Source organism: Corvus hawaiiensis, chromosome 4 (genome assembly GCF_020740725.1).
Source record: "Corvus hawaiiensis isolate bCorHaw1 chromosome 4, bCorHaw1.pri.cur, whole genome shotgun sequence".
Taxonomy (NCBI): Eukaryota; Metazoa; Chordata; class Aves; order Passeriformes; family Corvidae; genus Corvus; species Corvus hawaiiensis.
The window spans coordinates 32,307,357-32,334,647 of NC_063216.1; the positions used below are offsets into that span (position 1 = coordinate 32,307,357).

The following is a 27,291-nucleotide window of genomic DNA, read 5'->3' on the forward strand; positions in this document are numbered from 1 at the left end:
CTAAAGAGCAGACAGATAATGTTCACATACAGCACAGCTAGGAAAAACTCTGCAGGAAACTTCAGCTCTTTCATCAGATCACTGTTTTGGGGAATTACATCTTTGAATTCAGCAGCTGGCACAGCTGCTATAAAAGCTGAGCTGGGAAATCAGGTCTCCTTCATGAGAACTAGAATAAATCACTGTACCCATAAAAGTAAATACTGAAAGTATTAAGTAAAATCCCCAATTAGTTATTCCTCTAAATAATGCTCTTTCAAAACTATGTGGCCGCAAGACAAATCATTTTAAGGTTGATACCCCAGAATTTTTCAGTCTGATGTGATCCTATTGATAGTGGAATTGTACAACTAAGCAAAACAAATCCCAACAACCAAACCTCCTTTTTCCAAACCTAATTACTGTTTCTTAGGCATTTGGTTACATTTCCATTACCAGCAAAAGCTTCTCAGCATTTGAAGAAGAATCCATGCCACCTAATTCTGCTCAATTACTTCTTAACTTGGCAGGAACATAATCATGTTAGCAGGAACAACTTTCAGCAGCAGCAATGTAAAATCCTTCCTTGCCATTAAAAACCCCCTTGTGAAATGAAACCTGGGGATTACTTGGGTAGAGGTTTGGTTACATCTGTTTACAGCATTGTCAGAAGACAGGGTTCGCCCTTGGTGCAGTAGCACCTGCAGCAGCGCTACCCCGCTGCCCTGACATGTGGCGGTTCACCAAGAGCCACGTGTCCTGTGCCACCTCACTCCAGTCTGGCATCCAGGACACTGTGAGAGGTGAGAGAAAGCACCAGGCTGGGAGGATGAACTCTCACAAAGGCTGGCAGACATTAGAGCAATGTTTGTAGTGCTCTGCTGTATACTGGAGAGCTGCTCCATGGTACAGCTGGCTACAAGAGAGCAGATGAGAACCAGCTTACAAATTTCGGTCACTTCCAACCCTTCAACCGCATGTAACTGAACTCTGACTGACTAAAGTTGTAAAAGCCCAGACCTTAAATGACTGCATTGAAGTAGGTGAATGTCAACTGCTCACACAAATCTTTAGAATGTGAATAAAAGTGAGGTATCCTAAAAGCCTACATACTTTTAAAAAAATTCCCCTGAAGAGGAGGGGGAAAAACGTTGTGTCTTATTGTCCTTCTTCCAAGTTTTGAAGATGCTTTCTCAACACAGTTAAGTTTCGAATTCATGCAGCAACCTGGTAACAAGTTATAAAAACAAATAAAGAGGCATGTATGCCTAGCTGCAATGTAACTAATTATGTGCTTGAGGGAAACTGTACACAAAGGCTAAGCATGTTTCTGTGGAGGCAGGGTAATACCTTGTTCTTATTCTATTTTGCTCAAGCTGTTCCTGCCCTATCAGGGCTGAAGCAGGCTGAGCAGACGGTAATCTGGCAAAAGGAACAATGTAGGTAGAGCATTCCTGTGTGCCCAGGGGCATGAAAAAGGACAGAGTGTGATAGCAGTCAATCAGGCTTCTTGAGAATTGCACACTGTAGATTGTGCAAGGGCTCTGCCAGCTGGCTTCTCATCAGCAAGAAACCTTTACTTCTCTGCACCTCTCTCTGAGCCAAGTTTTGATTATTTTTTACAATCTGCAGTGTAGGGAAGTTCTTATCATATCCACGTCCTACAATCTCCAGTTGATGCAAATAATGCAAATGCTATTTTTACAGATATTCTCCAAAAAAATTTGAAACTCTGGCATGAAACTTTGTCCCTGTTTAATGATAATCAGCAATTCCTGGGCAAGTAAACAGTACTGTGTCTGGCTGAGGTTAACGATACAAAGAAGGTGACACTGAAGAAAAAGAAAAAAATGTGCTACAAATAGCAACAGAAGCCTGATTTCATCTGGGAGTGCCAGGAACTGTGTGCATTTGGTTTCTTGTGGTGTGCCCACCCAAGACCCAGTTGCTGTCCATGTCTCCCATTTTGCACCTGGTTTACAAGAACAGGAACCCCAGATACGTAGGGTTGAAAGAGCCAGAACATATTCAGTTCATGTCCCCAGACTGAGGGGCCTGAACATTGCAGGGGTTACTGTATGCCTTTCTTGGATGAGAATCTAAAGTGGGGAGGAATTCACAAGGTTGCATATCTGAATAAGTGCAATTCTCCTTTCCATCATCTTCATTGTTTCATTTATTTGTCTCTCCATTTGGAACAGGAAGGTGATAACAAAGTGATAGGAAGTCTTATAAATTTTTTTTTTTTCAGCGTACTGTTGGTAGGAATTAATGAATTTCCCTCTGTAGCAAAACCTTATTTTTCAATTTGACAATGAAAATTAAAGCAAGCAAAGGCTAGACACATAATGTTAATAAAAGTAACAATCTTCATTATCAAAAGCTTGAGATTTAAAATGGTAATTAGAACTCTTTAATCGATTGCTTTGAAATAACTAATAAAAGCAATCAGCTGATTTTTTCTAGAGATAACTGAATGGAAAGTGGAGAGGAAATCTAATTAGCAGTGATTTTATTAGAAAGTAGCACTTTTAGGAGAAAAAATTTCATCTTATGGAGACCAAATTCTCATTGACTTCTCACTGATGTACAACTTCACAATCAAACTCCACAGGATGAGTCTTTTCCACCCTACATAAAACAGACTGTTCTCCTTCCTTCCCACTTCTCACACATGGATAATTCCAACTTTTTCATAAGAGAAATCATATTGATTTCTGGAGTATCAAATATGGATTAATGTGCATTGCCTTAGACCAGATATTTTTGCTCTAGAAGAGCTACTCTAAATTTCTTTGTGAAATTTCTCCATTTTTTTTCCAAGAGTTATCTAATCCTTCAACAGGTCAATTACTGAAGTTCTTCCTAGTCCAAGAATATTGTTCTCTATATTCCAGATGTAGAAAAAGGATTTGTAGATTGAAAATTTGAATCTTGATCACAATTATAGCACCCCCAGAAGTAAGTCTCCATGCAAAGCCTGTGGTTTGCAGGTGAAGATAATGGCAAAGTGAAGAGGTGGGCTTTGAACCACAGAGCAGGGAAATGATCTCAATGCTTCTTCATCTGGAACACTTGCTTCCAAACTCTGACTTTCTCAGGGCAAAAGTGCAGTTCCAATGGAAAAGTGCAGCATTAGATGCTCAAGCAGAGGCAGCAGTGGCCCATTGAGCTGACCCTGAAGCAGGGACATGCTTGAGCTGTACAGTAGGTGTGGGGAATGGTGGCTGTAGCATCTTCAGAGAAGATTCCTCTGGGAGCCAGTCAGCTCCTACTCTTTGGATCCCACTGAATGGTGAACAAAGGAGGAACTGATGCCTGAAATGCCAATGAGATACTGATGTTCTAATGACTGGCCACACAAATCTTTGAGAAGCAGCCTGCTGAGTTCCTATGAGTTCCTATGAGCATCTTCAACCTCTTATTTGAGAAAGGTACAACATACTTCAGAAAAAACTTCCACCTCCTGCTGTAGAGACTTATGAGACTCCCTCTAGAACTGTAAGGAGGTGCACTGAACAGCTCTGGTAGCTCTGGAGCAGGTACAATCACCACTACATCTGACACAAGTCTTGTTGACTGAGCTTACTGGAAAAACCCTTGTGTGAGAATAAAAGACCAGCTGATACCAACAGGGAGCAGGTATCCTCTGAAAATTACTAACATGCAAATATCATCCTGCAGGCCAAACTGAAATAATCTGCCAGAGGAATATAAACATATCTTACAAAAAAAAAGCAAAGTGTCACTTAAGGACAACCTTACCAGGAAATTCAATATTTGTAAATGAACTGATCATAGAAGATTCAGATGGATGGCTTTATAAACCAGCATAATCCCAAATCCAGGTAGGTTAAGTGGTGAAAGATGAAGATCTATAACATCCCCAACTATAAACATCTGCAAGACCAGGCTTCCTGGGAAAAACATAAAGAGGGTCTCATACTGTACTTTTGTATTTTGTTAAAGGCTCCTTCTGATTCCAGGGACATAGAGGGAGCTGTAATTGTCACTTGGAAATTGCAATCTGGGGAAGCTCTCTTCTGCCTTAGCTGCCAGCAGCGGCAGCAGTGGCTTTTTTGCAACTAGCCATGAGAAGACATGATCCCTGCAGGTCAATCCTGACCACTATGTGAACCTCAGGCAGGGCTATCTCAGTCCCTCTGTGACTTGCCAGCGTTGGCAAGAGTAGGCTGCTAATCTCAGAACAGCTGAATCAGTATTAGAGTATTTCCTATATATATGATGGTAGTCCTGAGGTGTGAGCAAGAACGGACTGCATGTGTGCACAGGTAACAATGTTCCTGTTGTTATAAAGAAATCAATTTCCAGTTGTGTAAGTTACTCATGTTATGTTCTTGGGTTATTTTCTTAGCAATTAAGCATTTAAAAGAAAATCCTACCAGCAATCGCACCATTTCATGGCCTCATTGAACTGTTTTGCCTCATACAGACAAAAATCCCATAACTCAGAAGTCTGTTTCTCTGCTGGCAAGATTGATAAAAAAGAAAATCTTCCACCAAAGCAGCAATGTAGAAGTTCTACTGCATTGAGACCACTGCAGCAGCCTCTTACTATCTCTCCAGGAGCTGCTGTCCAAGAGCTTCTGTAGAGTAAGGAGAGCAGATTTGTAGACACCTATATGTCCAAATCCCACTTGAAGAGCACTTTTTCTGCAACACTCACTGAATCTTGCTTTTCTCCTGCATAATAAAACCTTCTTGTTCTATTTAGACCTCAGTTCTCAGTCCCAAGAGCATATGGTTTCTTTCCAGTGACCACCAGAGGAAAAGGATAAGGCTATTTTCTGCAGTTTAGTTTCTTCCCTAAGGGGATTTCCTGTACCAACATAGAATGAATTAAGTCCTCTCTCCCTCTCTCTTTATCTCTCTCTCTCCATAGCACTTAGATAACCAGCACCTGAATGTTCAGAAGCTGGTACAAGCCTCAAAAGGCTTTCTCTTCATCAATACTCTCAGTGACAAACTAAAAGAATAGATAAAAAGCTAATTTGCCAAAATTCTTGGTACCCTGAGATGTCAAGAATTTCCAGCTTCCAAAATAAAAATGCATTTCTCCCATAGTGCATTTCCCCCCCGAAATGTCTCAAATTAATTTAGATTACCAAAGTGTGAAAAAGGAGAATAGTTTAGCCTGGAGAAAGTTTCTTTATATTCCAGAGGAAACATCTGAGAAGAAAAATCCTTATTTCATAGTTTATAAAGATTTAAAGAATGAACTGAAAATAAATGCAAAATGAAACCATACATTTTCAACCAAATAATTTTGTATTAAAGATGAAGGAGTACATGTTTTTATACAAACCTCTTCTTCTTCCCAGTCTATCAAGTCCCAATCATAAGCAATTACTGCTCGCCTTCTCTTCCAAAACTCCAGAAAAACAGTAGCTAGAGCAAGTAGAAAAAAGATAGAAAACTGTTTTTAAGTCAAGAAAATGTTAATGACTATCACAGAACTGTTGAATGAAGCTGTTACATTATTTTCGTTTCTTTGCATAAGTAGGTTCCTTTGAACAGCAAATCATGCTGATGATCTAAACTTCTTTCAAAAAGCATTGCTTTCTAAGGATTAGCTTGCTTGCTTCAAGTGTGATTGAAGCTTTAGAGATTTCATTTGGTGCTAAATGAGAATGTTTAATTTATAACCAACCAAGTGAGGGCTCTCAAAGAATATAATTGTTCCTATGAATCATCACTGCTAAATAAAGCAAATTTCTGATGAAGCTAAAGGTTACTTGGGGCTGTTGTATATTAAGCAGTAACTTTCTTTCTTTGAAGACCATTTACATTACACAGAAAGCAGAAGCCACAGGAAGCACAGTCCAGTGCATATGAAAATCTGTTGAGTACTAGTGGGGAAATGGGAACTTGTTTACACCTTTTTAATCCAACCCCTTTTTTTTACACTATGTGAGTTTGTATATGTGGCGTGGCATTTATATCTGATAATAAACATTTTGTAGTACAGCCCTTATTGATTGAGTTCAAGATAGATTAACAGGCCTGCACATGACTGCTATGGGAAGATGACTGGGAGTAAAATTAGAGAAAGCTGGAAGGTTATATTTGCGTTCTAACAGAAGTTAGAACAGGATGGACACTACAGGGTAAAATACAGTTGCTGCTCCCTGGATGGAATGTGGTTGGCATGCCCGAAACCTATTCCCCCATGACTCCCCACATACCCAATCTACAAACTTAAGCACCTGCTAAGGGGAATGGAATGGAGGGTGGAGCAGAAAGGAGACTCAGAGGTCAGGCTCTGATGTAACCCTTGCAGGGAGGGGAACTTGATGTTACTTTGCAGCTGATAAAACTGCATAGCATCTGTCAGCCAGGGGAGACAGGAGAAGATGTCTTGTTGCTGAGCCAGTAACTGTGGTGAAATCATTCTCCTTGGATGAACTTGGTTCATTAAAACCTAACTGTAATATTAACACACGCCTCCATCCCAAAGTTACCCGCCTTCAAGGTACGACCACCCCTCACTCATGCATGGGCATGCACTCCATATTTTATTGACTATATCCTTAAGAGAGAAGTGAGAGAATTTTACACCTATCAATAACAAAGGTATGTATCATTAGGGTCACTCAAGCTCCACCTAAATGTAAACAAGTAGTATAAAAGTAAGCTAAGAATGGTGAAAAGTTAGAGAAGATTCCATCGTAACTTCTGGGATCAGGGGACAGGCTGAACCTGTCGCCTCCCCCAAAGGAATGCCTATTGGGTAAGAACTGTATGCTGTGCTTGCTGATGATCATCTTGAGCTAGGTTTGATTGATGATTACAGCTTGTCTAGATACTGCTTTGAACAGATTTTTGCAGTCAGATACTATCACTGTCAATCTCTGAACTTTAACCTGTCACAGTTTTCTACTCTCAGTGTGTGTACTAATAAAGAGCACTATCCCCTCAACTGTTGGTGTATGTCCTTCAAGGGCGCTGGCAGTTGCCAGCAGAGGGCAACACACTTGAATAAAAGCGTGAAGACCCGGGAGGGGATCTCCCTTCTGTTGTCGGTTTGTGTCCCTGAACAAGTCAGTCAAACCATCCTCTAATCCAGTGGGCAGCTCAGTGGAGAGTCACCCTCACAGGACAGAGTGATCAGACACAAAGGTATTGGCTTTTCTGCAGCGCTGACAGACCAATCGAATATAAAGGATTTGAGGAAATTCCCCCTTTGACATGACAATTGTGCTTCCATTTTGTGATGGAAAGAACAATCAAGGAAACAGTAATAACATAATATGCTCATAATCTGAAGATTAATACTCAGCCTGTTTATAGTTACAGGGGTTTTAAACATTTATTTTGTGTAAAGGATGTAGAAACTACCTAAAGCTAACAGAAATCAATGGACAGGCTTCCTCTCCCACAGTGAAATTTGGCTCTTTCCTTTATTGCTCACTGAAAAGCAGCAGATTGATAACCAGAGAACATAAACGTCTTTGTTCATGAGCTAGCACAGTATCAGCTGTAACAGTGTCACAGTAGTCTGGCAATATGCTCCACATCCAGTCATAAAAGCACCTCCTTAATGATCTGTTTGCCCTACTGCAGCATATTAATAAAAATGGGACATGATACTGAGTACTGGCATAAGTTTGGCAAAAGTTAATTTTTAGACAGTAAGAATTATGTTTTATTGTACTACCCAGTGCAGCTAAGGTATATTTAGGAAATGAACACTACAAGCAGACAAGGTAAGGTATCAAAAGCATGTGTAAGGAAGCAAATATTTGGTTTGATGGCATTTTCATATATCATGTAATTCTTTTTCTGAAAGCTGGAATTGTGTTACACCAAGTAACAACCACTTTGATTTTAGTCTAATAAAGAGCCATGAGACTAATGTTTCTATAAATGTTTGTAATAACTGCAGTATGATTTGTTGTGATCAGCAAAACTAGTTAAGTGCTAATGAGGCTCTGCTGCTGCTGAACCACCACAAGGTTCATTCCTTGATTTTTTTTTTCTGGTAGAACTGCTTCTGTCCTATCAGCTCATATTGAATTATTTTGTACAGGCTTAACAAGTAGTCCTGCACTTTTTGGAAACCTAGGAGAAAGAAGCCTGATTCCATTCCAAAAAGCTGCTGGCAGCAGAACTCCAGTAGGTGTTTGAGTTCCGGGCACAAACCTCTCAGATACATCTTTGTTGAACAATACTTATTTTCTTTCTTGTTTTTCCCACACCTGGAGTGAGGAATTTATACATATTATGTTTAGCATATTTAGCACCTGTCAGAGTAAGCATGTGCAGTTCCTGAAGCTCCTTTAGAAAGTTATTTTCTAATTGTTAAGTAGCAAATGTGATGTTCTGTACAGTGCTGTTTTAGCTTTCACTGTGTTACACTTTCCTCCCTCTATTCAGGTCAGTACGAAGTTTTCCCTTGCTAGATATTTTAAAATGTGCTATAAATAACCATCTTTGATTGATTCACTGTACTATTGATGTCTTCTAAAAATACTGCATTTTCAAATTTCTCTGCTTATTTTCTAATTGTAATTTTAACTACTAATACTCTATACAAACTTCAGCATTCTTTTCTGACTTTGACATTCAGTAGGACACAGTTGCATTTTCCCATTTGTGTGCTTAAATCAGATACTGAGTTTTCTCCAAAATTCCTGCTTGCAATTTTGAATTTCTCATTGGCCTTAGCTCCCAGATCTTTTACTAACTTTTGCTGTACTATGTTTGTACTACTTCAGAGCTCAACCTTGCAGCTGAGTCCTCAATATCCACTTGTACAAACAGCTGTCTTAACATCATTTCCTCAGATGCTTTTGTAACAAGTTGTGATCTTATCTCATAATGCAAATGGCCTCTTGTAGCAAATAGCTTTATCCTGACCTTCTCTCAGAAATCCTCTCTCTACTGTATTTCAGAGCACCATTTAATATATCCATCCTGACTCCTAGAATATATTCTATAAACCAGGAGTATTGCTGAAGAACATCCTTAACTTCTATCTCCTCAGAGAGCAGATCAATGTGAATGTTTTATGCTAGAGGCAAGATTTGTAGGAAAGTAATATCTTTTATTAGACTAAAAGATACATACAAAAAAAAATTGTTTTATGTTGGCATTTCTTACTGCTTGAAAAAAGTGTTAAACTCTTCATGCCAGGCCTCTTTTTCTCCTCCCAATTTTGCCTTTCAGTAAGTGTTCTAAAGCTACTTCCTTTATCAAAGGAAACATTCTACACAGGAAGAAATTTCAAAAAGGATTTTTCTTGCATCCCTTAGTCCCCCAAAGATGTGCACGGAGAGAAGCTACCACCAGCCTACCCTGTCTCCAGCAATGCTTTAGAAATGATAAATAGCTGGACTTTCCTATTGAAAAGTTACAGAATTTTGCTATAGACCTTCAGGAAACATCTAGACAGTAATATCTTTGCAACAGGTTTCCCCAGTACCTCAATTTGAAAAGCAAAATCTACAATTCCATCTGGCTTTATTGAAACATGGTGACAGTCAATTGAGTGTCAAATTTACCTAGATTTTTCTAATGAGAATTACTTTTTTCCTTCACTTTGAATGTCTACATTTATTTTGAATTGAGATCTTTCTCTCATTTTCTGTCTTTGGTAAGAATCTCATTTAGGCAGTAAAAAGAGAGGAACTTTTCTTAGGTACGGGAGCTACTTTATCCTAGAGCCCAACATTTCTCAAGGCATATATAAAGAACAAAGTGTAGGTGTTTCCCCCTAGCACAGAAACACAAAATATGATATTTTTTCCCTATTTTTGAAAGCTTTGAACATCTGGAAAATGTCATCAAGACTAGAGATTCTTAAAAGAAAAAATTATTTTCCAGCTTCTGAGATGATCACATCTCAATGAGCACCAATGACAATCTGTTCACCAATAAAAAAATCTTTAAAACTGTTGGTGATTACAGGGATTTACTTCTTCCTATAAACCACAGAGATTTATAGATTCAATCAGTTTGAAAGGGTATTTCCTTTCAACAAAACCTTCAATACCGAAAACCTTATACAAACTACTAATGAATTTCTGAAGTGCACTGAAGGGAGGCTACCTTTTGTCTTTTGATACATCAGTTAAAAATGAAAGTTGCTTTAAGTCATATGGCTGTCAGATATACTTTGGTAAGTACCATACTTTTTTTCTATTGCATCAATTACTTTTACTTCTTTGCTTACACCAGGCAGAAATTAAATAAGTGAGGTGGAGAGTCAATATATTTTTTGAAGAAAAGTGTATTTCTATTCCAATATCTTCTGGTGCACTTAACAATTCCAACCTTTGATGGGTCTCACTCATGCCACAATGAAGCATTATAAAAGATGGGTCCCTGAGCTTCAGAGCCCTACAGTCAGGCTCATTGCTGCTCCACAAATCAAGCAGCCCCTGCTGGTATTTGTCATGGTAATTCCTCTCTGCAGCCTGGCCACAGCAGTTTGCTCATCACTTGGAGATGCATTTTATTTATATTTAAAATGGGAGCAAACCGCTTAATTCATCAACTAAAGAGGTCTTTAGAGTAAAAGGAGGAAAGCACCATACAGATCACCTCTTCATGGAAAGACCAATCTAGCCACACCTGGTTTTGAAGCTCCCAAGCAAATGGCTGAGGCTTCTCTCTCGAGATGGGAGCTTACTAATGGATCTAAAGACAGTGAAGAAAATACTTTGGATAATAATAAAACAGTGTGTAAACTCTGGCTAAAGAGGTAGCACAGTTCTATCTGCCTTTTTTTTTCTTTTGTTCTCTTTTTATGAAAGCTCTGCCATAATTATTTAATATGTTAGTGTCTGTCAAACTGGATCACCTGGAAGGCTGAACTTTTCACAGCCAATATTTTATGTGGTTGCCAGTTGTTTCATGCTGACAGCAAAAGCATTTCCACAACCAAACTACTCTCATTGATTCTTCTCTTCCTCTATGATTTACTGTGATGATGGCAAGGCCTACAGCTGCCAATAGGCCTGTTGCAGACTGAAAACCCATTTAACACAGGCAGTAAGCCAACTCCTAAATACAGTACCAGAAAATCCCTGGAAAGTGTGACTTCCCTTATTCGAATGTTGCTTTAGCCCTATCTGCATGTAAAATACCTCCACAATCTCACTGTTTTCTCTGCAAAGTCGTCTTTAAGGAAGTACGGTTTGTGCGGAGCCATAGGATTGCCCCATTCCCCAAACCACACCTTACACTCACACCTCCTCCTGATGCTGCCCCTCCCTCCCTCTTGGCAGCCAGCTCACAAGTACAGTGTAAGCCAACAAAAGTGGTGGCGAAAGCTCTCACACCAGCTGCTGTCCTATAGTCTCTTCTCCAGTAGCCAAATCATGCAGGGGGCAGCTTCTATTGTATTTTTTCTTATCTCACTGTGGCCTTAGGTGCTGTAGATGCATGCGTGGGCAGTGCATTTCTCAGTCCTGGCAGGCTGGTGTAGAGATTGCTGGAGGGAATTGGGTCTGGGAGTCTGACAGTGATGCTGAAGGAGGGGGAGGAAGGAGAGGCTAACCAGAGTGAGATGCGTGAGAGTCAACCAGAGTTGACTAAAGAGAGGAAAGAGAGAGGGGCTACAAAATTTTGTAGGCAGGCATGTTCAGCCTCCTCAGTCTCCTCAAAGGCAGCGACCGCAAGGCAGGACTGGGCATGGTTACCTCTGTGAGGGCCTCCCCTCACCTAGAGTTGCTTTTCCTACAGCCCTGGATCTGGGCCCTGCTAAGACACAGAAGCCATGCTGTGAGCACAGCTGTTTTCTGAAAGCACTGTTGTTGTTAAGAAGGAACAAAAGCACTGCTGCAAAAATCTGCACTCCAAAGACATGCTCACCAGCAGCTGGGAACACTGACATAAATGTTCAGCAGTGTTAACCCATCACTTTTCCTACCTAGAGGTGTCCCTGACTGTACACTGTCTTGGAAATTCTCAACTTCAGTGAACACATGGAGAAGGATATTGGAAAAGCTGAGTAAACATCTAAAAGGACTCTTTAAGGCCTAGAAATTTTTGGTGATTCTTAGCTCTATGTAGCTCTAAAACAAAGATGAATTATCAGGCAGATACATAAAATCTGTATGACCTGTAGATTCTTCCTAAATGTGATTTGCAATATCTTAATATTGTCAGTATTACATGAAATAGGCATAAATAGGCTTGATTGGTATACGACCTAATTTAATTAGTTAAATAAGACAAAACTGGAGTTTTGGAGGAAGGAACAGGGATAGACAGGTAGGCTAATCTATGTTGTCCTGGTGGTTCTTATGTTGCCTCCTGGATATTTCTTGTGGTTCAGTAAAGAGATTTGCAGTTTAAAATGAAGATTATAAAAATTACGTGGACACTTTTCCAAAGCGGTTGGAGATGTGTGAGTAAGAACAGGAGAACCATGACCAAATCCAGATAGCTCAAGGACCTGGAGCTGTGAGATGGATGCTGGTTTTGTGTCGCCTCATTGAGCCATTTTCTATAGCTGTTAACCTTCTCCCAGAATGGCTTGGTAGCAGCTAAGAGCCTGGGCACATTTAGGGACCGTTTGAAATAATTTTTTGTGCTGACAGAAATTACTGATTCCTCTTGCCTTCAATTCTGCCTACATGACATAGTAGGGAAAATAGTTGAGCCAAAAATAGAACATTTCTATGGGCAAAATTCAGCCTCCATAGCAACAGTTAGACCACACTCGGATCAATTTACCATTCAATGAAATCTTTTATTTATTTCATCAGAGTTTGCTTTAACTGCAACCAGCTTACATGGCTTTAAGTTTTACTGCCTTTCTGCAAGGTGGGGAAACAATACACACCTCATTTTAATACTGACACTAAATTGAGCTGCCCTAAGGTAAGAGAAGCCCTGAGCATTAGTAGAGAGAAGGCCTTAGTACCAACGGATTTAAAAATGGTTAGAAATCTCCACAGAATTATATATATAATCTACATAGACACTACATAACTGCATTCATGTTTTTGTTTTAATTAAAATTATTATCAAATAAAAATTTGGCTCAACCAATTCCATCTTCCTTTTGCAGAAACAGAAAAGTCTCAAGCCTATATTCTTAGTGTCAGAAAAAAAAGTGTGCTGGAAAATAAAAAGGCCTATGTTGTATCACAACCTTTAAGAAAAAGATGGTGCAATTACTTAATATCAAAATGAAAACTTACCCCAGACTGCCATGAAAACAGCAAAAAAGACAGTAGCTCCATTGTCAAAAAGGTGGGTTACCTGAAAGATATATTAATAATGTGATCAATTTGTGATAATAAGCCTTTATTTTCTATTTTCACCTACTAAAATTAATGTGATCATGAGTTTAGCTGGCCTGACAATCCTGAGGATCCTTCTCTTGACACGTGAAATCCACCTGTGAATTGACAGGACTATTTGCCATCCTGGCCTGGGACTGACCCCTGCCAACACCAGGTGTGAGCATCATTTCAGACCCAAAGCATTAATGTTATGGAGCCACATACAGAGGATGGATGAGAAGACAAAGACTGATGTCAAGGACACCATAACACATAGCTCTAGGACACGACCTCCGAGGCTGCTGAATCTCTAAGTGCAAATAGCATTCAAATGTTTTACAACCCAAACTAAGTATTGGTGAAAGACAATGTTAATGTTGGCTGAACTTGATCTGTCCTTTCAAGATTTTATCTACCCAAGCTCACTAAAGACAAATGCAAAGGGCAAAATTCATGCTTTTATCAGGAAGCACCTCGATTTGCATAGCCTAAAACATACCTTGGCATAAATGCAGCTGTCTGACAACCTCATGAAGGGGCAGTATTTATCACATATAGGACACATTATGATATCTGTAGCTTGGCAGACTTCTTTACTGGAAAAATAGAAAAGACAAAAATTAATAGCTTGATTACTACAACAATCTGCACAGCAATCTGTCTGAAAATGGATTGATAGGCTTTGCTAATATTCAGTCACTTATTGAACAAAACTGGTCTGTAACTGAAGCCAAGATGTTCATAACTGCATGTGTATAATTAATATTTGTTGACTGTCTAAGACTACAGCGTTTACAGTCATAACTGCAGAGTGCAGTTCTCCAGGGACAACCTAGCAGAATCTCTTTACCATTTCCAGCTACTCCTTGAGTCAGAGTGACTTTTGGTAGGGGGAGGTTGAGCATAACTGCAGACAAAGTTCAGTTTGACTTATTCTTGTGGCTTAAGTGCACAAAAACTTAGAGATGCAGCTCTCAGCAGAAGGTCCAGGGGTTTCTTCATCTGAGAAATGCCTCTCTCTGGTGGATCTTTGGGAAAGGCCTTTTAGAGAGCGAAAAATCCCCACTCTTGTGCTGGCCTGTTAAAGGGTAATGAAGTTTCTGAGTTGCCAGCACCACTACCAACTGGAATTGGGCAAGAAGCATTTCCTTTCATCCCAATTCAAGAGCATAAAACATGGGAAGTTTGATACTGGGTACCTTATGAGAACTACACAGTCTTTTCTTGATTGTTCATTCAACGGTACAAAATGAAATAATTAACAGCTTGTGGGAAGATCTCTTAAATTATTCATAGTAACCCACAGCTGCAATTTCTTTATAAAAGTTCCCACGTTACCTGACTTGGCAGTGGTTCAAAGTGGTGACTCCATACAAAAAGACAAATAATCCAATGAAGGCAGCTGGGAAGAGCATCCCTGTGTACCAGCCTAACCAGGCAAAGTACAGCCCAATTTTCTCACCAAAGTACCGTCTGTTTTAAAACACAACACAGCAAAGTTACCTGCTAATTAGTATAATCTACTTAATCTTGCTCATTATTAGAACAAAAATATTTCTATCATATCTGAAGAGTAGATTAAAGAGAAGAAAAAGCCTTCAACTAAGCTTCTAAATCCACACTGAGGGACCTGCCCCAGGAATGAACTTAAAACATTAATTCAAAAATTCAATAACCACAGTTTACAGTTAGATAAGTGGAGACCTCATAAAGGAAACACTGAGTTACTTCTAAAAAGCTAGTTCTTTGTATTCTGGAAATTGATGATCTGCTTTGCCTTTTGGCTGTGTGAATGTACTGCCCAAATAATTGTATTGAAATCAGTTTTATCCCTAAAACTTCTACAACAGCAGAAATTATTTGAGCACAAATTATTTCTAAGAAATCAGTTAACCAGAGTTCATTCTCCAATACAGTTTATTTTCATTTGATTACTTATTTTCTTAGCTCCATTCTTGGAAAATTAATTTCATTAGTCTACTGCGGTGGAAAGTGTAGTGCATGTAAGGTCCATCATTTTGCAATGATTTGAGGAAAGCCATCTTAATTGATCCTAATTTATTAAATATATTGCTCAAAAACTAGCAGCAAAGTGGCCAGAAAGTTCCTTTTTGCTACATATTCATTAGCACTTTTCCTCCTCCCAAACACAATCAAACCTTTATTTATGTGTTATATCAATACATCAAGCACACAAAAACCTGCTGAGGAGGAGAGGAGCATCAGCAGCAGAGGAGCAGGCTCATGTATTGTCCTGTGTCTGATGTCTTGTGCACAGTAGGCTGAGATTTTAGGGGATTATTTGCAAGATTGGTTTAAAAGAATGAGGCAAAATGACATGCTTGTGTTTCAGACTTAAACTTTCATATCCACTCAATTTGAAAATAGTCACTGCTGGAAACCCATTTTCACCCTAATGATGCAACTTCTGATCTATCCAGAGAGTAAATGCAGTGAGCCAGCACTGCTGGCTCCTCTATGCTATCAGAGAACATTGTTGGCCAGACTTTCTCAGTGAGAATGGAAAGACCTAGGTCTGTCTCTAGCGCTGGATGCACCAGAGGACGCTTGGTCTGGACTGCAGAAAATTAGCAGTTTTCAAGTTGTTATTAAAAATTTCCTGTTTGAGAAATTCTGCCCTGAGCTCATGCTCTGCTGGAAGATACTGACCTGCAGTGACTATTTTCATTTGAGTTTACCACCTCTGCATAAGAACCCAGATATTGTCATTTTGGTTTTGTTCTTCTGTTATTTAACAGACTCAAATTCATAGGCTAAAGAGATAGTAAGCTAACAATAACATGCTCAGTTCTGACAAGGGCAGCAGGTCTGACTGTAAAAAAACCACACTGCAAACTGTATTTTAAGACCTAAGAGTATTAATGAAACCTTTGTCCTGACCATTTTCCTGGCACCTAGGATGTCAATCTGTGCCTGCACCTCCAAAAAGGCAAACTCACGTTTTGACCTTACTTCCACTAAATATTTATAACCTATTTTTCTCCATGTACATAGTTCAAAGTAGCGAAGTCAACCTAACCTTCATCAAGCTTTATTTTTTCACATCATTCCCTACCCTCAAGGATGAATGCTTCCTGGCTCCAACCCTCTAGTTGAGAAGCACTAATGGCAAAACCCATCTCCTATCCTGTTGAGTCTTTCAATCTAACAGTGCAAATCATAGTATTCTTTTCCATCTTTGAGATCAAACACCTTCATCCTAGATGAAGACCCAAGCAAGGTTCAGTGTGTGCATAAAGAAGACTGTCCATGATGGGGAGCAACCCATCTCTGAAAAGTAAGGAAAAGGCATCTGAGCTGGGTCCTAAAAATGCATGAAAGATGTTGATATTACTTTGATACATATTGGTTTAAATATGGAGAAACAGCCTTGATATTCCATTATTGCCCTTTGCAACACAGCTGATATTCCACAGGCACATGCTGTACTGCTGGAATTTGCATCTGAATCAAGTTAATATATCATGTCTTCTGGGCCCATAGTTAGCATATTTCTCCTTTTAGTCTCTGCTCAGATACCACTCAGTTAAGTGCTATGGAAACAAACTATGCCAGTAAGAAGGTCTTTGGAGGCCTTCCTAGGTACCATATTCAGAGCAGGTCTACATTTATTTCAATATGTAATTCAGCTGGACCATCATGACCCTCAGGGCATGAAAAAGGTTTAGAGATACCTTTGTCACTCCTTTCAATTTGCCCCAAATACTTGTTTGAAGAACAAGCTCTTTGTTTCTTCTCTTTTTCTGTCGCTATGTAAAGAACAGAAATTTCATACAGCTTGCCTCACTGATGGCAGTTCTCTCTGAGCCAGAGCTCAGCAATGTACACAAGGAATTCCAGAGGTTTTTTCTAGAATGCATAACTGTGCATTACTTCTACCTAAATTTCACGTGTTATCATTCTGCTCATGTCAAGGCCTCTTTGAAATTTTCCAGCATTGGTAACATCCTTGTGTTCTTGTTAACTTTGCTAATTTATTACTATCCAATTTTTCAGACTATTAATATGGACAGAAAAAAATTGTTTGAATTTTTAATGGTTCTCCCACAGAAAATTTTCTCCACAACTAACCTAAAAAGCAGAGACATAAAAACCCCCAAGCACCTAATAGAATAATCCATCTCTCCTATCCTTATATATGCTGTACCATCAAAATAATAATAAAAACACAATTTCAGCTTCTCAGTTGTAAGCTAGCCTGTATCATAGCCCTTCAGTACCAGTTACCTTAGAGGTGAACTGTATATCCCCTCAACCCATTCCAATGATAGAGCCATGTCTTAATTGGGTTAAGATTTCAATATCAATATTTATCAATAAGGCACATTTTTGAAAATTAGTAAGCTACAAAGTCTAATTTCAGACCTGTGAAATGTGATATTGGATTATGCTGTGTTTAATGACCTTTATTACAGAATATTTTGCTTTCAGCATGCCTAGAAGGAAGTCATGGATCTAGAATATAGACAGATCAGGGCTCAAGCCAAGAACCTATCTATTTTCATTAACCCTTTTGCAAGTAAGAATGAAATTCTGTACAGAACCTTCTACATCACAGAAACTAGAGCTTTCCAGCAGGTGTTTTGGACATACGAAGCTCTCACAACAGAACCAATGGGGTGGGTAGGAAGGCTTGACAGGAGATTGAAAGGGAGTAGTCAGCTTGCAGTCAAGACATTTAATGGAGCAAAATGCAAGTTGCTCAGGCATCAGTTTTTGCTTCCAGGCTCATTTAGATAGCTTTACAACCACTTAAAAACCATAGTTTTCTCCCTCTGTTTTTGTCCTGTGAATTACATGCACAGGCAGCAGCAGGAGCAATTTGTGCAAAATCAGGAGGGAAACAGCTATGCACGTAAGTGTGAGGAGGTGATCCAAAGTCCCCAGGAATCACTGTAACTGTTTCCATTGATTTACATGGTCCCAGAGCATATAAATATAATAAGTCCTGTTTCTTTCTGATTACAATCAATTCTAAGGCTCATAAATTATTCTTGTAAATATCTATAGACACTAAATTCCAAGAGATGTGTAATTAAAGTCATGGTACCACATCTGTCGATTAGCAGGATTGGCTTTGTAAATTGTGCTTAGTCTACATAAATTATGCATAAATTATGCCATACTGCCACATGTTTCAAAGCAAAGTAGAAGCAGAATCATGCAATTCCCCTCAAATGACTTTTTCTCATTTATTTTTAGTGACTAGTATCTCCATAACAGCCAGCTGATGAGATTAAATGAAATCTGGGAGTTGCCAAATGGGCAGCACAGGAGATGGAAACTTCATTTTAACAGCTAAGGAAAAAATAAAACAGCAAAGAAGCATAAACATTTTCACTTACCATTGAGGCAACTTGACTTTAAGGTAGAAATATCATATCAATTAATGACATAATTGGACTATCTACATCTAATTTACTTCTTAGCCTTTCCAAAGCATAATGTTAACTAGAAGTGTAAGTTCTGGTCAGATGTCTGTGGAAGAATCAACATCCAGACACTCCTTTTGTACACATGACAACACTACACCCTTCAAGCACAACCCCACATAACTCTTGTTATGGGATAAAAAAAGATTTTCCTGCTGTAGAACTGACATGAAAAAAGCTTCTTTTTAAAGTGTGCCTGCTGAGACGCTTCCAAGCAAAATGAACAGCAGGTCTTGCTGGTGTTATCAGTTCTTCAAGGAAAAATCTCCAGCTCAATACACATATGAACTACTGAGAGTGGCAGTAGGCATGGAAGGTTCATTCACAGATGCCGGATTACTCACATTTCTTTATCTCCTCCTAAATCTTTGAATACTCTGAAAATTCAGCAGGAGCTGAGGAAATGTGAGTAATCCAGCATCTGTGAAGTGAGAAGAAAAAGGCATCCCCTTTTCCTATTGTGTCACCCCTCCTTCAGTGAATTCATCACAGCTGTGGATGTGTTCCAGGCAGCAAACAGCAGACTGGGCTGGGGCTGCAGCTTTGGACCTGCTGAGTTTGGTGGCTTGTGACTCAGGCTGCTGTCAGTGCTCAGGGAATCTCACTACTGCCCTTGCCCCTCTCCTCTTTGGGCAAACACCTACTCGGCAACCACAGGACACTCATGACCTCAGATAGGGGGTTTGTAGCAACTGCCTTTCTTTTGTTTGTTTTTAACAGAATTTAAAAAAATCTGTCTGATGAAAAAATAAAGCTTCTTAAAAAATCTTAAGTTTTAAACTCAGTCTACTCAAGAAGGTTGCTATCAAGGTCCAGAATAATCATATCTCTAACATTGCCTACTCTGTTATCATTTATTCTCATACTTAATAAAAACTTTTCAGATGCCTGATCATCAAATTAAACGAAACACCAGATATTGCATCAACAGCACTTTCACAAACAAGAACAAGCCTTGACCACTATGGACAAATGATTAGAAAACTCTCTAGAGGTAAGTTATTTATACTGTGATATTAATATCTTATTGTGTACTGGGAAATTGAAAGCAAAAATCCCCTTCAGTGTAACTGTTGGCTCCCCCATAAATCAGCAATTTCTATTGTGTAATTTGACAAAAATTCCATATTTCTATTCAGTGTATTAAAAAAGAAATAAAAAGCTTTTGGGATTAAATTATGAGATTTAATAAATTATTTTGTAAAGCATTAAAAAATTACATGACTCAGTAAAATTTTTTATTGTATTTCTTGGTGAACTTTTTATCCATGGAAATGAAACTCTCTGTTTTATGAAATGGATAGTTTTTATATGGCCTTAATCAGTAACACTGTCTGTCTCCAGGGCCACCCTCTAGAAATCTTTCATCTGGAAACAATTTTGAGAATAAATAAGAGCAAAGTTTTCTATTAGTTACAGGACTTATGAAAGAGGCAATTAATATGCTGGACCAGCTGCATGTTGTGAATGACCCTTCCTGATGGCCAATGTGTCTTCAGTGCTCCTGACACATCTGAAGACTTTATTAATAGGCTCTTGAAGCTCTGTATTCCTCTCTTCATGTAGAAAAATCCCATTACTGTCCAATAATAGTTCTGCCAACACGATAAGTAAAGGCTCTGGCTCTCTCTATATGCGCAAGAAATATGTAATTCTCTATTAGTGCATGCAAGGCTATTTGAAAGCACTATTTAAGAGGACTATAAGAACTCGGAATCACATCTCAGCTTCCTTGTGTTTTTTTTTCTTTGCAGACTACTTCCAAGATGAATAAAACTCCAGACAGTGGTGATGTAGCTGGTCTGAATTAAAGGGCAGTGGTACAGAGGAGACTTCCACCACTAGTGTTGCTGGATACGGTAGCACATTCAGAACTGTCAGTTCTGCTCTGTGCCATTTGTAAGCATCATGAAACTTCATCCAGAGCTCATTCTGTGGTTGTTTTTCGGAAGAAGAAAATCTAGTTGATGAGAGCCTGTCATTCACCAGAGCCGTTCTCCAAGGAGGAAGAACTCCTCCTGTGGACAGATGTCTAATCAGGTATATCCAGGCTCCGCAGATCTCTCTCTTCCTTTTTTTCTCTCTTAAATATTCTGCAAACACTTCATTTCAAATTATGGTGTCAGGAAACTCTAGAAGGAAACTTCTTTCACTTTCAAGTCCTTGTACAAGCTTTTCTATATATACATCTTTGGATGTAGTGGCACCATGAACTAAATGGTTTCCCATGACTTCAGGATCAGTTTTTAATGAATTAACGGAACTTTTCATGGTTTTGGCAGAAGTGAAACAACCCGTGCTCAAAGCATCTATAATGTGACATAATAAAAGCAAGTGAGTCTTACCTTACAAGATCCAGTGGCTGGTACTTATACCACACTCCCCAGGAAGCCCAGCACTCATAGAGCAGGTGTCTGTGGTTTTCTGCCCCATGGGTTTTTATTGAATTCTTACTTCTGTAACTTCCCTAAAATACAAATCTGGACATTAATGAATAACAGCAGCAAAAAAGAATATTTAAGAAATCGCTCTTACTAGCAGTATGGATAACACAATTTATTCAAACTCCATACTTGTGCTCCAAAAGCTAAATATGACATTAAAAAAATATCAACTGATGTCACTAAGATTTGAGATTATTCTTCCTAAGATATTAATAATAAATTATATTCAAGTCATAGGCTATAAACACAAAGAAAATCTTTAGAGAATCTCAAAAAAACCCCCAGAGCATAATGGCTTTTCCTCTTTGAAAACATAGTGATATATCAACTCAAATAGTTTTTACAGAATAGATCCAGAAGGACTTTCTTTACTCATCTCTTTTTGCAAGAAAACACCCCTAATTTTTCCCCAAGGAAAAAAGCATCGATAAATGGAAACATGTCAGAGGCAGACATTAAAAAGATTGAGGATAAATGATTACACAATTAAGAATTCATTTTGTGGCAAATGTCTGTTCAAAAAGAAAAAAAAAACAAACTGAGAAAAGTACCTCATGAAGAGGAAATGCAGCTTCATAGGAGCCATTACTGAGCAATCGATTCAGACCTAAGAATCAAAAGTATTCAATTATTTACCAATAGGAGCAGAAAAATTGCTAAGCAAAAAGCAAAACACATTTTCGTAATAAACTGACTAAATGAAGATTGAAGCCCATTGACAGTACAAGATACATGTAGAAAAACTAATCTTTTATAGATTTTGATAACTAAGATATAATAAAAAGAAGGACATGTTCAAATATTAATCAGAATCTATCATTTATTATGCTGGAGGTTTAAAGATTCATTCGCCAAATCCATCTTTAGTGTAACTTCAGTGAAATTGGAGACTTCACACTAGGTTTAAAGTTTAACCTCATAAAATATTGTCTAACAAAGCTGTTTAGATGAAAAGCTGCATATCTTGGGAGCTAAAAATTTCAGAGAAGGTCTCGACATTTTTGAATTGCAGACCACTAAAGCAACTGAAACTCTTAATTTCCATATGATAACAACTTTCTAAAATATGTTCAGTTTATGTCTTACAAAAGTTGCTGGTCAGACAAAAAGGAAGAAGACAAGCTGCAGCAGTGCAAGACTAGAAAATAAACAGGAACCTGAACCAAAATCATTCCTATGTGGCACAAAAAAGTAATCATACACCCCACTCACTCAGGGCTTGTCCCTCTTCAACGAGAGCCTTGAGAACTAATATCTGCTGAGATGCTGGTGCTTTTCACTTGGAAAATCACCTAAATAGGATTGAGCAGTTACCAGGCAATGCAAAACAAAATATCCACACTAAGAATGTGAAGGTGTTTGAACTCTATTGACCAAGAGGTGTGGAGTCTTGATTCCTTTCCTAATTCACAGAGGACACACAGCAGCAAGGACACAGCAACGGGAATAGGAATATCAATATGAATATTCAATATGAATAGCACTTTCTGTGGTGGCATCAGTACCTGCCTGGCAGAATATACTTTCTTCCAGTGCCTCTGGCAAAAAAGTAAAACTTGTACAGCTGAGCTGGGCTTTGCTCTGCCCAGTGATCAATGCAAGGTTGTGTTCACTGTAGGTACAGCACAAGCTGACATGTGAGGGATTGGGATCTTGCTGTAGGCAGGGACTGCAAGTGTTTGCACTAGATGCAACGTCTGCTCTGCTTAGAGGTATTGCTGCCCTCATCCCAGCAGCTGAGAAAGAAAGAAACATGGGAAGTTTTGGGATATTTCTCTTCCTCTTCAGGAAAGGTGAGGTTTAAACAGCAGGGAAATGAAATAGACTGCAGAGTTTTATGGAGATTGTCTCTATGTTTCTCTCTATGTGGTACTCAAGCAGTATGTGCTCCGTACCACTTGGCAGGTGACCACTGTTTCATATTCTATCCCTCCTCTGTCACTGCCTGCTCTCCTGGATCTGTGTACGTGCCACTCCAAATGTTCACTCCACTCACTAATTGAAAGTGAAGACACAGTTATGCATAGCAGTCTTGGCACTGAGGACATCAGTGGTGAACTCCCTTTTGACTTACAGCAACAACAGAGATACAGAGTCTTCCATCTCCCTTAGGGATGGATAGGTATCCAGGGAGCATCCCTGTAGGCTGAGATGTAGAGCAGCACAAATCTTGCCATCCTTCTAAGCAAGTTTTTATGAAAGAGTAGAAGTTTTCCTGCATGAGTCTCTCTGCTTCTCCACTGCTCGTAATCTGTTCATATTTCTTGTTTAAATCAGCCTCTTCCCTTGCAGAGGTGATAAATCCCCTGTGGTGACATATGCCTGTGAAAGCTGACTGATATTACATGGAAGTGATCACATCTTCCAGGCAAAGCCCCCGCAACAGCAGTGGTTGAGATGTAAACAGGCTAAACTGAGGTGATTAAAAAGGAAGGAGAAAAGTCTGTTATGAGCCCAGGAAGACTTCTCCTTTCTTTTTTTTAATCACACATTTTAAAGCACATTGCTCAGTACTTACCAATTTTGTTTTTCCCTTCTTCATATTTCACTCTTTGTAAGATATGGTGTACAATTCTACTTCTTGTAGCATTATTGAAGAAAGTGTCTTTGTTGTGTATTATGAAACTGCATGAAAATAAAAACCAAGGGCATCTCAGAAACATATAATAACATGTTTAAGGCAAATATTTAGTTCCATTACTTTCTGTGACACTCTAAAAATCTACAGTATGTAAGCAAGTGCAAGAAGGATTAAAGACACTTGATTAAGAGATGATTAGCCAGGTGAGATGCTGTCAGTATCAGTATTCATTCTCTAACAAAGAACAAAGAACATCTAACAAAGATGGAGAAGTCTGGAGAAAGATAGAAGATATTTAAGTATTCATTATGGTAAGCATCACTTTTAGGTAATTCACTGAAAACCACAAAATTCTTGCACAAAAATTTGCAAAAGCATATCTTTGTAAGTGCAGCAGTAGAAATTCACATTCCATTTCTATTCCAGGCTTTTTGTTACGCTTTACCATTATGAGCCAGCTGGAAACATCTATTGGTAAACCACTCTTACCAAAAACTATTACTGAATAATATGTTAGAAATGGAAAGTATCATATACTCCTATATTTGGTCCTGGAAGCTAAAATACAGCAGAAAATTAGCTTTCAGACACCATTTATCCAGTTAATATTCTGGTTCAATGTTCAATAGGTTAGACAGAATTGTGGTGAGTCTGAATGTATTTTTATAAAACCCAACAAACTCTGTGGATAGGAGGCAATATTGTTTTCCTCATCTGTGTTTTTGAAGAGCTGCAAAATTGAATAAACTGATAAATCAAATGTTACGGTCATAGAGGTGTCATAGAGAGATTGGTCTGTAAGACAGCACACTAGACAAATACAGCCTTAAATGAGATCATCTTAATCAGGAGCTTGGCATGGACTCACATCATCTTCTCTTTTGCACGATGTGAGATTCACTGCTCAGTTTTCCCCTCAGGTAATTTTACTCAAATGAAAATCTGCTTTTTCAGAATGAATCTTTACCCATGGGAAATAATATATGGCTTTGCACCTCCACAGTAATTTTGAAAAACAAGGAGTTCAACTTCTGGACTTTGAGAACTTCATATGCTCCCTCTTTATTATCAAAATTCTCAGCTGAATTTTCAATACAATACAACGTGTACATAAGTTCCTTATGGGCTGCTTCAAAGGCAGACAGTAAAAAAAAAAAATCCTATAGTAAAGGCAAGTTTCTCCAAGAGCTCCAGAAGTAATGAAACCTGGTTTTCTAGAGGTTACTATCTCATGTCTCCTTTGCCACTCCACCCCAGATAATCACAGGCCATTTCTGTGTCTACAATCTACTCATTACTGTAGTCAGTACTTCCGGCTTCCTCCCACATCCCTACTATTCCCAAAGTCCTATGTATGCCCTAGAGTACCTACCTAAAGTAATTTGATTTATGCATATTGGCTGACCACCATGTGCACGCTGATTTACCAGTGGGCTGGTACCACACAGCAAATACAATTGGTGTCCACTGGCCACTGCCTTTTCTGCATAGGAACAGTTTCGGGACACTATTCCATTTCAAGCTGCTGTTACTCAAAAAGTATGTCAGACTGAGCTTATCTTTCAGATGCATAAAGATAAGCAGGTATAGAGATGTATCTTTACAGCTGCATCTGTATCAAATTCAGTTGAAAGTAATCAGTATGTAAAGTAATAACTATTAAAAGCATTTTGAGAAAAAAGAACTACGGTCATCATGTAAGTTTTAATGCTGATAGAAATTATATATTAAAAAAACCCCACCTAAACTCTGAAGCAGGTAGAACACTGTTGTTTTCAGCTGAAGCTGGAACTCTGTATTAGGCTGTTTTAGTAGCAGCAGAAACAAAAGCAGGAGTAAAATAGAAATGAACAATTAGAGATTTTTGCTCTTTATTTAATTTTCTTTTACTGACTGACTTTCCAAGATCTCACTTCCCAAACAGGAATAAATGTAAAAGAACTGTGAAGATAACTTCACAGATATCAAAACACAGCACAGTAATTTTCATTCTGACTTAGCTATGAGTTCTTGTAGGATACAACTGAGAATTGAATCACCTTATCTGGGAAACTTGCAGCATGGAACCAGATAACACCTTAATCTATTTTCCTTGTAATACAATGTTATTTTGCCCATCTGTTATCACAACTGTCTCATACCGCAACTAGAGGTAGTCATTTCATCGTTTTTTCTGGAGAACTTATTTAGTATTTTTTTTGTATTTAGGCATTTCTACTTTCACGAGTCATTAATGCAAAAAGGCAAAAATTAAGGATTATGCAAACTCTAAAAACAAAGAAAGAATCACTTGTTTAAAGAAACACTTAAGTCATTTGCATTCATTTGCAAACTTAGCAATTGTGTTATTATAGCTTTTGATCTCACATGGGCAAGAAGAAATAACCAGACGTGTCTGTGAAGCAGATGTAAACACCTCTGTATAATAACTACCATGAAGAACTCTGCCTATTCCAGAACTAGCTGAAGCAGTCCTAAAACACGTGAGAATATGAGCTGCAGAGGTTCTGACCTGCCCAGTCTTGTGCCAGTAAAAGGCATCTGAGGGCAGGAGGGGGAGAGGAGAGGAAGAACTCACCATGATCAGAGTGGGCTAAAACCACGCCCTTGAGCGTTTTCCAAAGTTATTCATGAAGACATGGATGAAGAAGAGATGCTAGAGTTCAGCAAAGGTGAAAAAGGAATGCCAGAATGAATCCTCTGGATGTCCTGGACCATCCCTAACCATACCATTATTTCGGGATAGAATTGCACGTGGTAAAGTTTAAAAAATAATCCTCGCTTATTTTTGGACATAAAAATCATAGGGCTTTTTTCATTTGCTTAACTCAAATACTCAGGTTTTTTTCTGTGAAATTGTCTGTAGAGTAGGCTCAGAAAGAGCAGCATCACCATAATCAAGGGGGCAGGGGCCTCTGGCACAGGAAACAAAAAGAGTCGGACATGACTGGAAGGCATTGAGAGGTTGAGAACATCTCAGCTAGTTGTATCTGTGTGTTACAATATCCCAGTTGGACATTGACATAAATGAGGACAATGCCAGGGAGTTTCCAATTTATCTCAAAAATCACAGGAGTCGTTCTTGTCAGTGAGAATCAGGCAGCTCAGTGTAGGACTTACCCCTTTTAACCACCACCCCTTCCTCCCATGCTTTATGGACATTTCTTCCCCTCAAATTTTTGTGCTTCAGTTTGTCTTATTTCTGAATGTGGGTGGTAAATCCATATTCACAGAATAACCATCAAATCTATTCCATGTTCTACAGCATCCAATGAAGAATTCAGAGGAGAAAGATTTTCTCAGTCTGTGAAGAACCTCACACTTCAAATTTCAGTTCACAGGGGCCAGAGCTGAAGATATTTTCAAACTAGGTACACATAAACATTTATCAGACATTACTGAGCTATGAACTGTATAGAGCAGAGGCTTTCTAGCAAGTTTTTTAACCCTTGTTGCTGTTAGGTAGAAGAATTTCCTCAGCTGTTCTGTTTCTGCTGCCCTTGTTAGATTTTCAACATGCACAAGGATTTGAATATTCGTAAGAGCAATACAGCTTGTTTTCAAGCTCAGTAAGG

General features: G+C 38.7%; 1 protein-coding gene across 7 annotated transcripts in view; it reads right to left on the reverse strand.

Moving 5' to 3' along the window:
- ANO4 (anoctamin 4) overlaps positions 1–27,291 on the reverse strand; it is a 177,751-nt gene that overhangs the window by 29,360 nt on the left and 121,100 nt on the right. For all 7 annotated transcript variants that reach the window (XM_048301053.1, XM_048301057.1, XM_048301051.1 and 4 more), the window contains 7 exons: positions 23,654–23,760; positions 21,687–21,742; positions 21,037–21,158; positions 14,577–14,711; positions 13,738–13,834; positions 13,155–13,215; positions 5,306–5,388 (listed from right to left, as the gene is read on the reverse strand). In XM_048301053.1, coding sequence (XP_048157010.1) covers positions 5,306–5,388; positions 13,155–13,215; positions 13,738–13,834; positions 14,577–14,711; positions 21,037–21,158; positions 21,687–21,742; positions 23,654–23,760 — 661 coding nt within the window. The remainder of the gene's footprint in view (positions 1–5,305; positions 5,389–13,154; positions 13,216–13,737; positions 13,835–14,576; positions 14,712–21,036; positions 21,159–21,686; positions 21,743–23,653; positions 23,761–27,291) is intronic.